Genomic DNA, 14,330 nt, shown 5'->3' on the forward strand with positions numbered 1-14,330 from the left:
AGCAGGCAGGCTTGCCCCACCTCCCTCACAAAAACAAACGGCCAGACATTAGACTCTGGAAGGGAGAACTGGTGGCTTCTCTTCCCAAGTTCCAAGAGGTCTGAGAAGAAAGCCTGTGGCCAGCATGGGCTGCCTGGCCTATCTGCTTCCCTACCCTCCTGAGACACTAACAACAGTCTCCACCACAAGGCTGTCCTAGACCAGCTCAGGACCAGACCCTGCAGCCAGTCTGGTGAAATGGTTAACTGTCAGGAATGTGACACGAAGCTACGGAAGGGTATGTTTACCTCATGGTGCTGCTCTCAATAGCCTATGTGCTATGCCAAGAAGTGAGCAGAGTTCCTCCAACCCCCTTGAGCTGGAAATTCAGTCTGACTCCTTACAGCAGTGTGGTCTTCTCTGTTTTCAAATCGAGCCAACAATCAATGGGCATTCCAACCAACTTGATGTCATGAAACCCTTTAAAGATGACATAACTGGTATAAATGCTAAAATGCCCAAAATCTCATGCAACTCACAGTCACTGTCAGTAGGTGGCTCTTGCGATGTGGCTGTTGCCTGGCTCGTGGTAATAAGGCTCAGCATCCAAAATTGCAGAATGGCTGTCAGCCACCTAGGAGAAAATTCTGGGAGTGACAGAGGAATGTGCTTTTCAGGAATTCCTCATCACCAACACCACAGTATGAAAGATGATGAAGCCGCTTGGGGAAGCATGGACAATGGCAACTCTGGGTCAAAAGAATGATTTAGAACACAGGCTCACAGTCAAGTTCTAGGAATTTCTCATCCTTCTCATGCATGGTATATAAACTGATAGGATTAGAAATGTGAAGTCCAGGTGTGGTGAGACATGCCTTTAACCCTAGCACTAGAGAGCCTAGGGCCACGCATCTACCGAGAACTCATCTTAAAAACAAATCTGTCAGGGTTGGGGACTATCAGAAGACATTCAAAGCTTTCAGCAATATAAAAAGTCTAAGAGGGGGATGGAGAGACAGCTCAGTGGTTAAGAACACTAGCTGCTCTTCTAGAAGACCCAGCACTCACATGGTGGCTCACAACCATCTGTAATTCCAGATCCCAAGGGGTCTGACAACTTCTGGCCTCCTAGGGCACCAGGCTTGCACATACATACATACATACATACAGCCATACACAGGAAATAATTAAGGGTCTTAAGTGGTGAGCATTTCCATAGTCCTAACTGCCACATTGTTCTCGATGGTTCAGAAAACAAAGGAGCATCTTCTAACCACTAGTGTCTCAGGTTCTACAAACTACATGGCCCTCTCTTCATGAGTCCAGGGCTCTGGGACAACTGGGAAGCCATTTTAATACTCTGTAATAACTATTTGGGCAGCTCAGCGGTAGACAGCATGGCTACCTCTCAGCATAGGTCTCAGGCCAAAATTGCACAGTAACTGGTGTTATTATTTTGACTGATTTTTTTAAATTAATTTGAACAACTTTAGAGGCAATTTTAAAATCTGGAGAGTAAGCCACCTACATACTTTTCATCACTTGATTTTTCATTTATTTTATTTTTCTGAAAATGAAAACAGGTTATAATTTAGAAGTCCAGGGTTATTTTAAACAGTAAAATATTTTCTCTGTAGAAGATGATAGTATAAATGATAACATTTCCCAATAAGCCCTTTTAAGCCAAATGATAGCTGATTTATGCATATAAATACTGATTAGATTCTGGAATACAGAAGAAATCTGTCCTCATCTGTTCAAAGAGCTATGTTTTACTTAAGTTGTGTATTTTGAGATTCCTATTGATCTTCCCCTTCACTGTTTGATTTACAGGAGGCATTTTTCTATAGAATAATCCATAATCTAAAAAGATTTTAGCCTCCCCTCCTGAAAGTATGGCCAGCATTTTCTTCCATCAGGTTGATACAGTACAAATTCTTATCCTAATAGTGAAATGTTGCACTAAAGCTTGCTCAGTGATTGGGTAAAACCAAAACTTACTATAAGCCACAGTCATCCTAGGGTCCCCCCTGCTAGGTAGCCTCCCTGGATCTGTGGGTTATAGTCTGATTGTCCTTTGCTTTATATCTACTTAATGAGTAAGTACATACCATGTTTGTCCTTCTGGGTCTGGGTTACCTCACTCAGGATGATATTTTCTAGTTTCATCCATTTGCCTGCAAATTTCACGATGTCATTGTTTTTCTCTGCTGAGAATGTATATGTGTATACGTACCACATTTTCTTAATCCATTCTTCAGTTGACGGGCATCTAGGTTGTTTCCAGGTTCTGGCTATTACGAATAGTGCTGCTATGAACATAGTTGAGCTTGTATTTTTGTGGTATGGTTGAGCATTCCTTGGGTATATGCTCAAGAGTGTTATGGCTGGGTCTTGAGGTAGATCAATTCCCAATTTTCTGAGAAACCACCCTACTGATTTCCACAGTGGTTGTACAAGTTTGCACTCTCACCAACAGTGGAGGAGTGTTCCCTTTGCTCTCCAACATTGACTGTCATTAGTGTTTTTGACCACAGCCATTCTGACAGGTGTAAGGTGGTATCTCAGAGTCGTTTTAATTTGTATTTCTCTGATGACTAAGGATATTGAGCATTTCCTTAAATGTCTTTCAGCCATTTGAGATTCTTCTTTTGAGAATTCTCTGTTTAGCTCTATAGCCCATTTTTTAATTGGATTGTTCAGTATTTTGATGTCTAGTTTCTTGAGTTCTTTATATATTTTGGAGATCAGTCCTACGTCAGATGTGGGGTTGGTGAAGATCTTTTCCCATTCTGTAGGCTGTCTTTCTGTCTTATTGACTGTGTCTTTTGCCCTGCAAAAGCTTCTCAGTTTCAAGAGGTCCCATTTATTTATTGTTATGCTCAGTGTCTGTGCTGCTGGTGTTATAGTTAGTGATCTCATGTGCCCATGCATTCAAGAGTACTTCCTACTTTCTCTTCTATCAAGTTCAGTGTACCTGAATTTATGTTGAGGTCTTTGATCCACTTGGACTTGAGTTTTGTGCATGGTGACAGATATGGATCTATTTGTAATCTTTTACATATTGACATCCAGTTATGCCAGCACCATTTGTTGATGATAACTTTCTTTTTTCCATTGTATAGTTTTGGCTTCTTCATCAAAAAGCAGGTGTTCATATGTGTGTGGATTAATGTCAGGGTCTTTGATTCAATTCCATTGGTCCATATGTCAGTTTTTATACCAGTACCAGGCTGTTTTTATTACTATAGCTCTATAGTAGAGTTTAAGGTCAGGGATGGTGATGCCTTCAGAGGTTGCTTTATTATACAGGATTATTTTAGCTATCCTGGGTTTGTTTTTCCATATGAAGTTGAGTATTGTTCTTTACAAGACTGTGAAGAATTGTGTTGGGATTTTGATGGGGATTGCATTGAATCTGTAGATTGCTTTTGGTAAGATTGCCATTTTTACTATGTTAATCCTACCTATCCAAGAGCATGGGAGATCCTTCCATTTTCTGACATGTTCTTCAATTTCTTTCTTTAGTGACTTAAAGTTCTTATCAATCAGGTCTTTCACTTGTTTAGTGTTATCCCAAGGTATTTTATATTATTTGTGGCTGTTGTAAAGGGTAATGTTTCTCTGATTTCTTTCTCAACCCTTTTATCATTTGTGTATAGGAGGGCTACTGATTATTTTGAGTTGATCTTGTATCCTGCCACTTTACTGAAGGAGTTTATCAGCTGTAGGAGTTCCCTGATAGAATTTTTGGGATCACTTATGTTTACTATCATATCATCTGCAAATAGTGAAAGCTTGACTTCTTCCCTTCCAATTTGTATCCCCTTGATCTCCTTTTGTTGTCTTATTGCTCTAGCTAGAACTTCAAGTCCTATTAAATAAATATGGGGTGAGTGGACAGCCTTGCCTTGTTCCAGATTTTAGTGGTATCGTTTTGAGTTTCTCTCTGTTTAATTTGATAGTGGCTGTCAGCTTGCTGTAAACTGCCTTTATTATGTTTAGGAATGTTCCTTGTATTCCTCATCTCTCTAGGACCTTTATCATGAAGGGATGTTGGATTTTGTCTAAGGCTTTTTCAGCATCTATGAGATGATCATGTGTTGGTTTTTTTTTCTTTCAGTTTGTTTATATGGTGTATTATATTGACAGATTTTATGTTGAACCATCCTTGCATCCCTGGGATGAAACTACTTGTCATGGTGGATAATTTTTTTGATGTGTTCTTGGATTTGGTTTGCCAATATTTTGTTGAGTATTTTTGTGTCAATGTTCATGAGGGAGATTGGCCTGTAAGTCTCTTTCTTTGTTGCATCATTGTGTAGTTTGGGTATCAGGGTAACTGTAACCTCATAAAAAGTTTGGTAATGTTCCTTCTGTTTCTATTGTGTGGAACAATTTGAAGAGTATTGGAATTAGATCTTTGAAAGTCTGGTAGAATTCTGCATTGAAACCATCTGGTCCTGGGTTTTTTTGTTTTTTTTTTGGTTGGGAGAGTTTTAATGACTGTTTCTGTTTCCTTTGATGTTATTGGTCTATTTAAATAGTTTATCTGGTCATTTAACTTTGGTACGTGGTACCTATCCAAAAAATTGTCCATTTCTTTCAGATGTTCCCAATTTTGTGGAGTACAGGTTTTTGAAGTATGACCTGATGATTCTCTGAATATCCTTGCTGTCTATTGTTTGTCTCTCTTTCATTTCTGATTTTGTTAATTTGGATGCTCTCTCTTTGCCTTTTGGTTAATTTGGCTAGGGGGTTGTCTATCTTGTTGAGTTTTTCAAAGAACCAACTCTTTGTTTCATTGATTCTTTTTATTGTTCTCTTGGTTTCTATTTCATTGATTTCAGCCCTCAATTTGATTATTTTCTGATGTCTATTCCTCCTGGGTGAGTTTGAGGTTTTTTTTGTTCTAGAGCTTTCAGTTGTGCTGTTAAGTCACTGGAATGAGATTTCTCCAACTTCTTTATGCGGGCATTTAGTACTATGAATTTTCCTCTTAGCACTGCTTTCATAGTCCTGTAAGTTTGGGTATGTTAAACTTTCATTTTCGTTGAATTCTAGGAAATCTTTCATTTCTTTCTTTATTTCTTCCTTGACCCATTGGTGTTTCAGGTGGGCATTATTCAGTTTCCATGAGATTGTAGGCTTTCTATAGTTTTTGGTGTTGATGAAGTCTAACTTTAAGCCATGGTGGTCTGATAAGATACAGGAGATTATTCTAATGTTTTTGTATCTCTTGAGATTTGCTTTGTGACAAAGCATGTGGTCAATTTTTGAGAAGGTTCCATGGGGTTCTGAGAAGGAATATTCTTATGTGTTAGGGTGGAATGTTCTGTAGTTATCTGTTAAGTCCATTTGAGTCATAACATCTGTTAGGTCCTTTATTTCTCTGTTAAGTTTCGGTCTTGTAGATCTGTCCCCTGGTGAGAGTGGTGTGTTGAAATCTCCCACTACTAGTGTGTAGGGTTTGATATGTGATTTAAGCTTTAGTAATGTTTCTTTTATAAATGTGGGTGCCTTTGTATTTGGGGCATAAATGTCCAGAATCGAGACTTCATCATGGTGGGTTTTCCCTGTGATAAATATGTAATTCTTTCTCAATCTCTTTCTATTGATTTTAGTTTGAAGTCTATTTTTATTAGATATTAGGATAGCTACACCAGCTTGCTTCTTAGTCCATTTGATTGGAAAGCCTTTTCCCAGATTTTTACTGAGGTAGTCTGTCTGTCTTTGAAGTTTAGGTGTGTTTCTTGTATGCAACAGAAGCATGGATCCTGTTTTCTTATCCATTCTGTTAGCCTGTGCCTTTATGGGTGAGTTAAGACCATTGATATTGATGGATATTAATGACCAGTGATTGTCAATTCCTGTTTTTGTTTTTTGGGGGTTTTTTTGTTTTGTTTTTTGTTTTTTTGTTTTTTTTGTGATAGTGTTGTGTTTCCCTTCTTTGGTATTTGTTAGTGTGGGATTATCTATTGCCTGAGTTTTCATGGGTGTGTTTAACTTCCTCAGGTTGGATTTTTCCTTCTAGTGCTTTCTGTAGGGCTGGATTTGTGGATAGGTATTGTTTAAATCTGGTTTTATCATGGAATGTTTTGTTTACTCCTTCTATGGTGATTGAGAGTTTTGCTGGGTATAATAGTCTGGGTTAGCATCATGGTCTCTTAGTGTCTGCATAACATTTGTCCAGGACCTTCTAGCTTTCATAGTCTCTAGTGAGAAGCCTGAGATTATTCTGACAGGTCTGCCTTTATATGTTACTTGGCCTTTTTCCTATGTGGCTCTTAATATTTTCTCTTTGTTCTGTATGTTGTGATTATTATGTGGCATGGAGACTTTTTTTGGATATTTGATGTTCTGTAAGCTTCTTGTATCTTCATAGGTATTTTCTTTGGGTTAGGAAAGTTTTCTTCTATGATTTTGTTGAATCTATTTTCTGTGTCTTTGAGTTAGTATTTCTTCTCCTTCTTCTATCCCTATTATTCTTAGGTTTGGTCTTTTCATGGTGTCCCAAATGTCTTTTTGGGGGGTTTTGTTTTGTTTTGTTTTTTGAAACAGGGTTTCTCTGTGTAGCTTTGTGCCTTTCCTGGAACTCGCTTTGTAAACCTGGCCTTGAACTCACAGAGATCTGCCTGACTCTGCCTTCTGAGTGCTGGGATTAAAGATGTGCACCACCACCGCCTGGCTCCCAAATTTCTTAGATGTCTTGTGTTACATTTTTGGCTTTAGTGTTTTCTTTGACTGATGAATCTATTTTCTTTATTGTATCCTCAACGTCAGAAATTCTCTGTTCCATCTCTTGCATTCGGTTGGTTATGCTTGCATCTGTAGTTCCTGTATTCTGTATCTTATGCTTGTATCTGTAGTTCCTGAATTTCTATTTCCAGCATTCCCTCAGTTTGTATCTTTATTGTCTCGAGTTCAATTTTCAAACCTTGAACTATTTCCTTCATCTGTTTCATTATTTTTTCTTGGTTTTCTTTGATTTCTTCCAATTTTTTGTTTTTTCTTCCATTTCTTTAAGGGAATTTTTTATTTCCTATTTTAGGGAGTTTTTCATTTCCTCTTGAAGGGCCTCTATCATCTTCTTAAAGTCATTTTTAGGATTGATTTCTTCTGCTTCTTCTGTGTTGGTATGTTGAGGTATTGCAGGTGTAGAGTCACTAGGTTGTGATGTTGTCATGTAGGTCTTCATGTTGTTGCCTGTGTTTTTGCACTGGCGTCCACTCATCTCTTCCTCTGCTCGGTGCAGGTGGTGTTTGTGTCTGAAGGTGCCTCTCTTGTTCTAATTGATAGTCTTGGTCCACTAGTTCTTGGTCAAATCGATGCTGCTGGGCTGTTTCTCCAGGAGCAGCTTAGTCCCATCAGTGTCAGTGGGTTCTGTCTCAGGGAGCAGTTGTTCCCAATTGGTGCAGGGTTTGCTTATGGCTCCAGTGGTTGTTAGGTTCGCAGGGGCTGGTTTTTTGGGGTTTTTTTTTTCTTTGTTTGTTTTTGGTTTTTGGGTTTTTTTTTTTTTTTGGTGAGGGAACAAGGAAAGGAAGCTGCCTGCAGGGTCCCTGGGGTTCTGATGGCTCATGCCTAGGGGCTAGAGACTTGGTCTGCCAGTCCAGAGATAGGGCCTTACCTGTTCCTAGTCAGTGTAGGGTGGGCTTATGATTCTGGTGATCTGGTTCAGTGGTTGGGCGGCTCCTTCTCTTGCTTTCTCAGGTTGCATTTTGCTTGCTCACCAACTCCTCAGCTGATCTTGGTTTCTCAGACTGAAGGCTACCGGCTTCTGAAACCCCTCCTCCCAAATGGATCTCAGCTGAACAGGCTGCTCTGTAGGGCCAAGTTGCTGGACTTTGCAGGATGGGCAGCTGGGCCCTGGGTTGGCCTCAGGCAGAATGTTCAGGTCAGTTCTTTGATTTTTCATTTTTAAACTGTAGTTGCACTTAGTGTTACTGCTGTGTGTGCTCTCCCCACTGGCTATCTCAGCACTGCATGGCTGCACTGGATCTATAATAGTAAGCCATCCTAACCATCCCCTGCCACCAGACACTGAAATTTATTTTACTTTATTGAAGTTTATCAATTTCTTGGGGGTATAATGCCAAAAGCAAGCTTTTATAACTATCATACTGTGAGGCCAGATTAAGCCATGGAGAATAACATAATGAAATTAGTGACTCAAAAGTACATCTCTTCCCCTCAACAGATCAATATTCAGACACTTTTTTTCTTAACTAACACTTATGAAAATAAGTGTTTCCTAGCTCCATCCTTGGAGCAGCAGGGCTTGGTCACTGAGCCTCACTTAAGTGTAATGCTCACAGGTTGACTTTACTCAGGCCCACACTGCCAGCCCAACACAAGTGAGCCCCGCTCTCCTGCCTGGCATCCAGCCATGACCACAATCCAGGCAGGATTCTACCTATGGACATTAGTGGAGATAGCAATCAAGTAAGTATGGCACCTGCTTACAAAACGCCAAGTCAGTGAAAAGTCTAAACTCCATTCTGGTAGGTCACATCTGTCTCAGGGAAGGCTTCCTAAAGAGCTAACAGGATCAGGGTGGTGGTGGCACACGCCTTTGATCCCAGCACTCGGGAGGCAGAGGCAGGCGGATCTCTGTGAGTTCGAGGCCAGCCTGGTCTACAGAGTGAGTTCCAGGAAAAGGTGCAAAGCTACACAGAGAAATCCTGTCTCAAAAAAACCAAAAAAAAAAAGTTGAGAACTACTGTTTTGAGAATCAGACTTAGGCCAGCAAGTACAAAGTAGCCTGAACCATCTCAGAGAGTGCTAAGGAGGACGATCAACCAGTGTCCTCCTGGAGTTGTGCTTTTGCTACAAGCACGTTTTGTTTTGTTTTAGATTGAGTGGCCATCTCCACAAGAGCCAGGACATATAATACACACTGCTGCTTCTTTGGACCTAGACCCAAAGCAGCAGTAGCATTTCATCCCGATGAGAGCAGCAATAGACAGAGCAGTCTGGATAAACCCATGGGTACAAAGCCTCAGAACAGCTGAGAAATCCCTGGGAGCCAGAGATGAGGACTCAGCCTCGCCCTGCTTCCACAAAGGTCTGCTAACTGCTCAAACCTCTGACCTAATCCAATCCTTCCAAAGGCAGTTTGGCAGGAAGCTGAAGGGTGCTGCACATAGGTGGGACAGTACAGACTGCTTTCCACCATTCAGGACAATCAGTGAGACAGTGTAAACTGTTTTCCATCATTCAGGGCAATCAGTGAGACAGTGTAAACTGTTTCCCACCATTCAGGGCAATCAGTGAGACAGTGTAAACTGTTTTCCACCATTCAGGGCAGTCAGTGAGACAGTGTAAACTGTTTTCCATCATTCAGGGCAATCAGTGAGACAGTGCAGACTGCTTTCCACCATTCAGGGCAATCAGTGAGACAGTGCAGACTGTTTTCCACCATTCAGGGCAATCAGTGGGACAGTGCAGACTGTTTTCCACCATTCAGGACAATCAGTGGGACAGTGCAGACTGCTTTCCACCATTCAGGGCAATCAGTGGGACAGTGCAGACTGTTTTCCACCATTCAGGGCAATCAGTGGGACAGTGCAGACTGTTTTCCACCATTCAGGACAATCAGTGGGACAGTGCAGACTGCTTTCCACCACTCAGGGCAATCAGTGGGACAGTGCAGACTGTTTTTCATCATTCACACACATGACTGCAGATGCCTCTTGGTCAGTCAGCTTAGGACAACATCTCCAAAAACAAACGACAGATATTCTTGTCATTTGTTAACAGAAAAAGTTTGAAGGTTCATCTTACTTATTTAATGTTTCCTATTCACTTAGGGATCCGGCTCCCTTAACTTCATTCACTTAGGTTTTTTGCTGTTGTTTTATTGTTTTGTTTTTTGAGGAGGAGGGTGGAGACAAGGTCTCTCTACATAGTTCTGGCTGTCCCCAGGCTCACTATGTACCCCAGGCTGGCCTCCAACTCGAACCGAGATCAGCTGCTTCTGCCACCACACTCAGCAGCACACTTGTGGCTGAAGCTGTAAAGGATGCCGTTGTATTAATGCTGCTGTAAGCAGGCAGGGCTCAGAACACAACGCATACTACCTACCCCATTCTGCAGTTTCCTCAACATGGCACCTAGAACTTTGCTACCGAACACCTGGAACTTTCTTCATCTGCTACCATCAACCCATGGTCAGAAGTGTGAGAGAGGCTCCTGTCCATGTAATCGCTCTAATCCCAGGACTTCAGGCACACAATGTTGTATGAAATGCAACTGGAGACCAGCTTCCTGGGTCCATGCAGGTACTCCATGCCCTGGCAAACTCACCAGTCCTGGACTTCCCTACTATCCTGTGGAGTCTGGACCATTCTCAGGCTGCCCCTGGAAATGATACACAACTAGAAACATGCATGAGTAAGGCATCTTCAGCAGCCTCAATCTTCGGTCTCATTTCCTGTCTGTTCACCACCACACGTCCCATGTGGAAGAGACGCTGAACTGCCTTTGTATGTTCTTTTCTCATGGGATGTCAGGAACCAAATAAAGCAATCTCGACCCTTTTTTTCTGTGAAATTTATTGTTTCCACATTAAAAGTTGTTTGTTTGTTTTTTGTTTTTGGAGGGAAGTATCTTCTTTTAACCACATGATGATCCTATACAGCTGCCCAGAGTAGGACACCATCATAAGTCATTAATTAACATGCCATATGAGTCTGAATAAATAAAAGCTACAAAGCCCAAGTTATATACAAATATCTTAGGCAATAATGTTTACAAACCTATGTACAATAAAACAAATGTAAACAGTAAGTGCAGCATGAGAAGAACAAAGGGGAAAGAGACAAACACTCTGGCCAGTCTGCCCCCAGGAGCTGGCACCAGCCAGCCCACAATCAGGGCCCTCAACCATTCCCAATGCAACTGGACGGACCTTCAGATGAGAAAATAAAAATGCTCTCAGAGATGTCATTGAACTGAGGGACCAGAAAGCTGGCGAGGAAGTTGCCACTTGTCTCCTCTGAGTCTGAGGCACACAGAGGCTCAGCCCTGGAGTGCCCAGGTCTCAGATGCCCCTGCCTCCTGCAGCTCAGACAGGCATCTTGCTGCTTTAAAAGCAAGCCTATGGAATGGGCTGCTTACATAAAGTCAGAAGGTACAGACAATGTTCCCTAATTCAGAGACATTCCTGACTCTGCCTGAAACGGTCTGAACTGTAGGGTGAGATTGGGGGACACATGATTGTAAGCACTGAAGATGCTTGGGTGGGACCTTAGAAGGGTCTTGTCAACCTGATTGAGGAGAACGTCTAGAAGATCTGCAGTGTCCTAAACATAACTAAATCCTATCAGCACAGCAAAATGGGGGCTATGAGGCAGATGTGATGAACGGGTCCTTCCTTCCACATCCAGTGATGGAGTAATACATGTATGTATCACTTGTGACCCCCAAAAGTGCAATCATGTGAGACCAACGGCACTACGGCGAGCAGCGAAAATAGCCAGTATTGATATCGCGCAGAGCCCTGGGGCTGGGCAGGGCCCAGCAGCCGCCACTGCATGCAGCCTGCCCTCTGCCAGCGGTCAAGAGGCAGACAGGGGGGGCACAGGCCTGGACCCAGGGACCGAGGGACAAGGCGTAGGTGTCCTGGGCTGCTGGAGGAGAGCAGGGGCCCCACCTGGAGGCCGGGCACTCACACACTGAGAGGCAGCATACCCGGTGCTGATGATGGCCGTGAGGAGCCCAGCCCAGGAGGAGGAGGAGCTGGATCGAAGCCATTTACCGCCCTGTGGGGTGACCAGAATAGCAAGGGAAGAAGAGAAGAAAAAGGCTCATTTAAAATCACTCTGCACATAGGAAACTTAGCTGCTTTCTGTAACTAGTGTTCTTTCTTGTCCACAGTAGAATCCCGAATCCCAAAGTGCTTGCCCAGAAGGCACTGGTGATAAGAGAATGGATAGATAGTTCACAGTCCTGGGGTACTGAGACCATGTACCCCTTTCTAGGCAACTCTGACATATGGGCCACTATAACCACAAATTTGATTTTTTTTAAACCATCAAAAGGTCTAAATATCTGGCTATAGAAAGCTAGATAAATAATTCTACAACAAAACAATGAAATGTAACTATTAAGAATGGATTCTACAGTACTTTTTAATAGCAAGGGGAAATGTATGTATTTAATGATACAAGGAAAAAGAGGCAGGTACCCAAATCGCCTTTCAGTGTGATGTTAAAAACAAAAGGAAAAAGAAAATGCAAGCAGTGGATAGCCTAGATTCTCTTCTATTCCAGCCTCTTACACAGACACTATGGACTTATGCGGTTAAATCTAGAATGAATAACTCTTTAGACACACACACACACAAATACACAACGTGTGGATTATATTACATATACACATATATGTAATGAAATCATCTACACCATAGAAGGGAATTTTAACAAAATTATTCTTCTCTGGGCTATAGATCAATTTTACTAGATTACACTTTTCTTTTTTGCCAGAGCTGAGGATCAAACCCAGGACCTTGTGCTTGCTAGGCAAGTGCACTACCACTGAGCTAAATCCCCAACCCCAGATTATACTTTATTATTTTATAACTATTGCAATACCAGTATCTCAAGGAGAAAAAAATTAATGTTTAGCAAGCAAAGCCAGATGGGAAGAGTTGGGTTTTTTTGTATAGCAACCCAGCTCCACACAAGCACCAACATCCAGGCACACCCAGCAAGGTGGAGGCACCCCCACTCACTCCACCCACCAGCATGCAGCCACAGGAAGCAAGGGGGAGGGAAAAGGATAGGGAGAGGCACAAGATCTCAGGAGGCAACTGCAGCCCTTCTGCTCTAAGACACTTCCTAGGTGAAGCCATCCTATTAGCGACTCTGAGACCACACTGCACCACCCACCATTCTTGCCCACCTCTGTAATCCACGTGCTTGTGGAAGGGTCCAAGGAGCTGAACACAGACTCACAAAGAGACATTCCCTAAAAAGTGAGCCACATATTCCCTGCATAGTCACTAATGGCACACAGAAACAAACATTCACGAGGTCTTGGCAAAGAAGCCCAACCACTTTCAGGAGACAAGAGTGCACGTTTCAAGAGACTGGACACAGCGCATACTTGGAACCTGCAATCAAGCCATCCACAGAAACCAACAGCAGCAGGAAGGACACCCCTACACAACCTAACCCACCCCCCAGCCCCATGCCTCATTCCACTTCCGGACACCCAATACACACTACTCTCCAGCCCCAGCCCCATGCCTCGTTCCACTTCCGGACACCCAATACACACTACTCTCCAGCCCCCAGCCCCATGCCTCGCTCCACTTCCGGACACCCAATACACACTACTCTCCAGCCCCCCAGCCCCATGCCTCGCTCCACTTCCGGACACCCAATACACACTACTCTCCGGCCCCCAGCCCCATGCCTCGTTCCACTTCCGGACACCCAATACACACTACTCTCCAGCTCCCAGCCCCATGCCTCGCTCCACTTCCATGTTAGACAGCAGAGTTTTCTCTCTTTAAATCTTTCCCAAAAGCCGCGTGCCTCTACTTCTGAGGCATTAGGACCACAGTCTGTTTGCCAGGGCAGCGGCCGCCTCACAGCCCCATCTGTCCTTTGCCTGCGCAGACCCAGAGCTGCAGATGCTCTCCAACAACCATAGGAAGAAGCACACAGGGGACCCAGTGTCCAACCCACGTACCTCCACCCGTCCTCAGCAGGGACAGGCAAGCTACACTACAGAAAGCCTCCAACTCATCCGACAGGGCCACACTGTAGGCTGCTAAGAGTTTGTTCTATGGTCAACTGGGGTGTGCAAAGCAGCAGCCACGAAGGCAGTCCCACACATGGAACAGGTGCAGGACTAAATTAAATACACTTTAAAGCAGCATTAAGTTCATCTCCATTGTTAGAGAGGAAACCAAGAGAAGATCAGTCATTAGCCCAGGCTCACTCACCAAGCTATTATTACTGAGTTGTTGAGACCCAACTACCTCCAGATATCCCACCCTTCCCAGCCTCCTCCAGTCCCAGGCCACTTAGGAGCCCTCAGTGAGCAACCACTTCCATGTTCCCGGTACACATGAGCTCTGGTGGGAAGCCAGTGGCATCTGTGTGGTGGGAGGACTTGGAGGTGGGTTGGGCAGAGGCCTCACCTAGCACTTCTCTTCTGAATCAAGAGGTAGGAAGTTAAAACCAGAAAAGAAATCTGACCTCCAAGAGTGCTTTGGTCTGGAGAGGCCCCTTCAGGAAACTGTAAAACGTAGTCACCCAAGAGGAGAAAAGCCTTGAATACACCAGGTGCAGGTGTAGAGAAATGCATGCCCAGGGGGCCACAGAGGAAGGGCACAGGCA

At 43.2% G+C, this 14,330-nt stretch overlaps 1 protein-coding gene across 3 annotated transcripts in view; it reads right to left on the bottom strand.

Moving 5' to 3' along the window:
- Window positions 1-10,507: 10,507 nt before the first annotated feature.
- The window catches only part of Ndel1 (nudE neurodevelopment protein 1 like 1), a 33,921-nt gene continuing 30,098 nt past the window's right edge, over window positions 10,508-14,330 (bottom strand). For all 3 annotated transcript variants that reach the window (XM_036196460.1, XM_036196462.1, XM_036196461.1), the window contains one exon: window positions 10,508-11,741. In XM_036196460.1, coding sequence (XP_036052353.1) covers window positions 11,648-11,741 — 94 coding nt within the window. In that variant the 3' untranslated portion in view covers window positions 10,508-11,647. The remainder of the gene's footprint in view (window positions 11,742-14,330) is intronic.

The sequence above is a fragment of the Onychomys torridus genome, chromosome 8 (assembly GCF_903995425.1).
Source record: "Onychomys torridus chromosome 8, mOncTor1.1, whole genome shotgun sequence".
NCBI classification, from domain to species: Eukaryota; Metazoa; Chordata; class Mammalia; order Rodentia; family Cricetidae; genus Onychomys; species Onychomys torridus.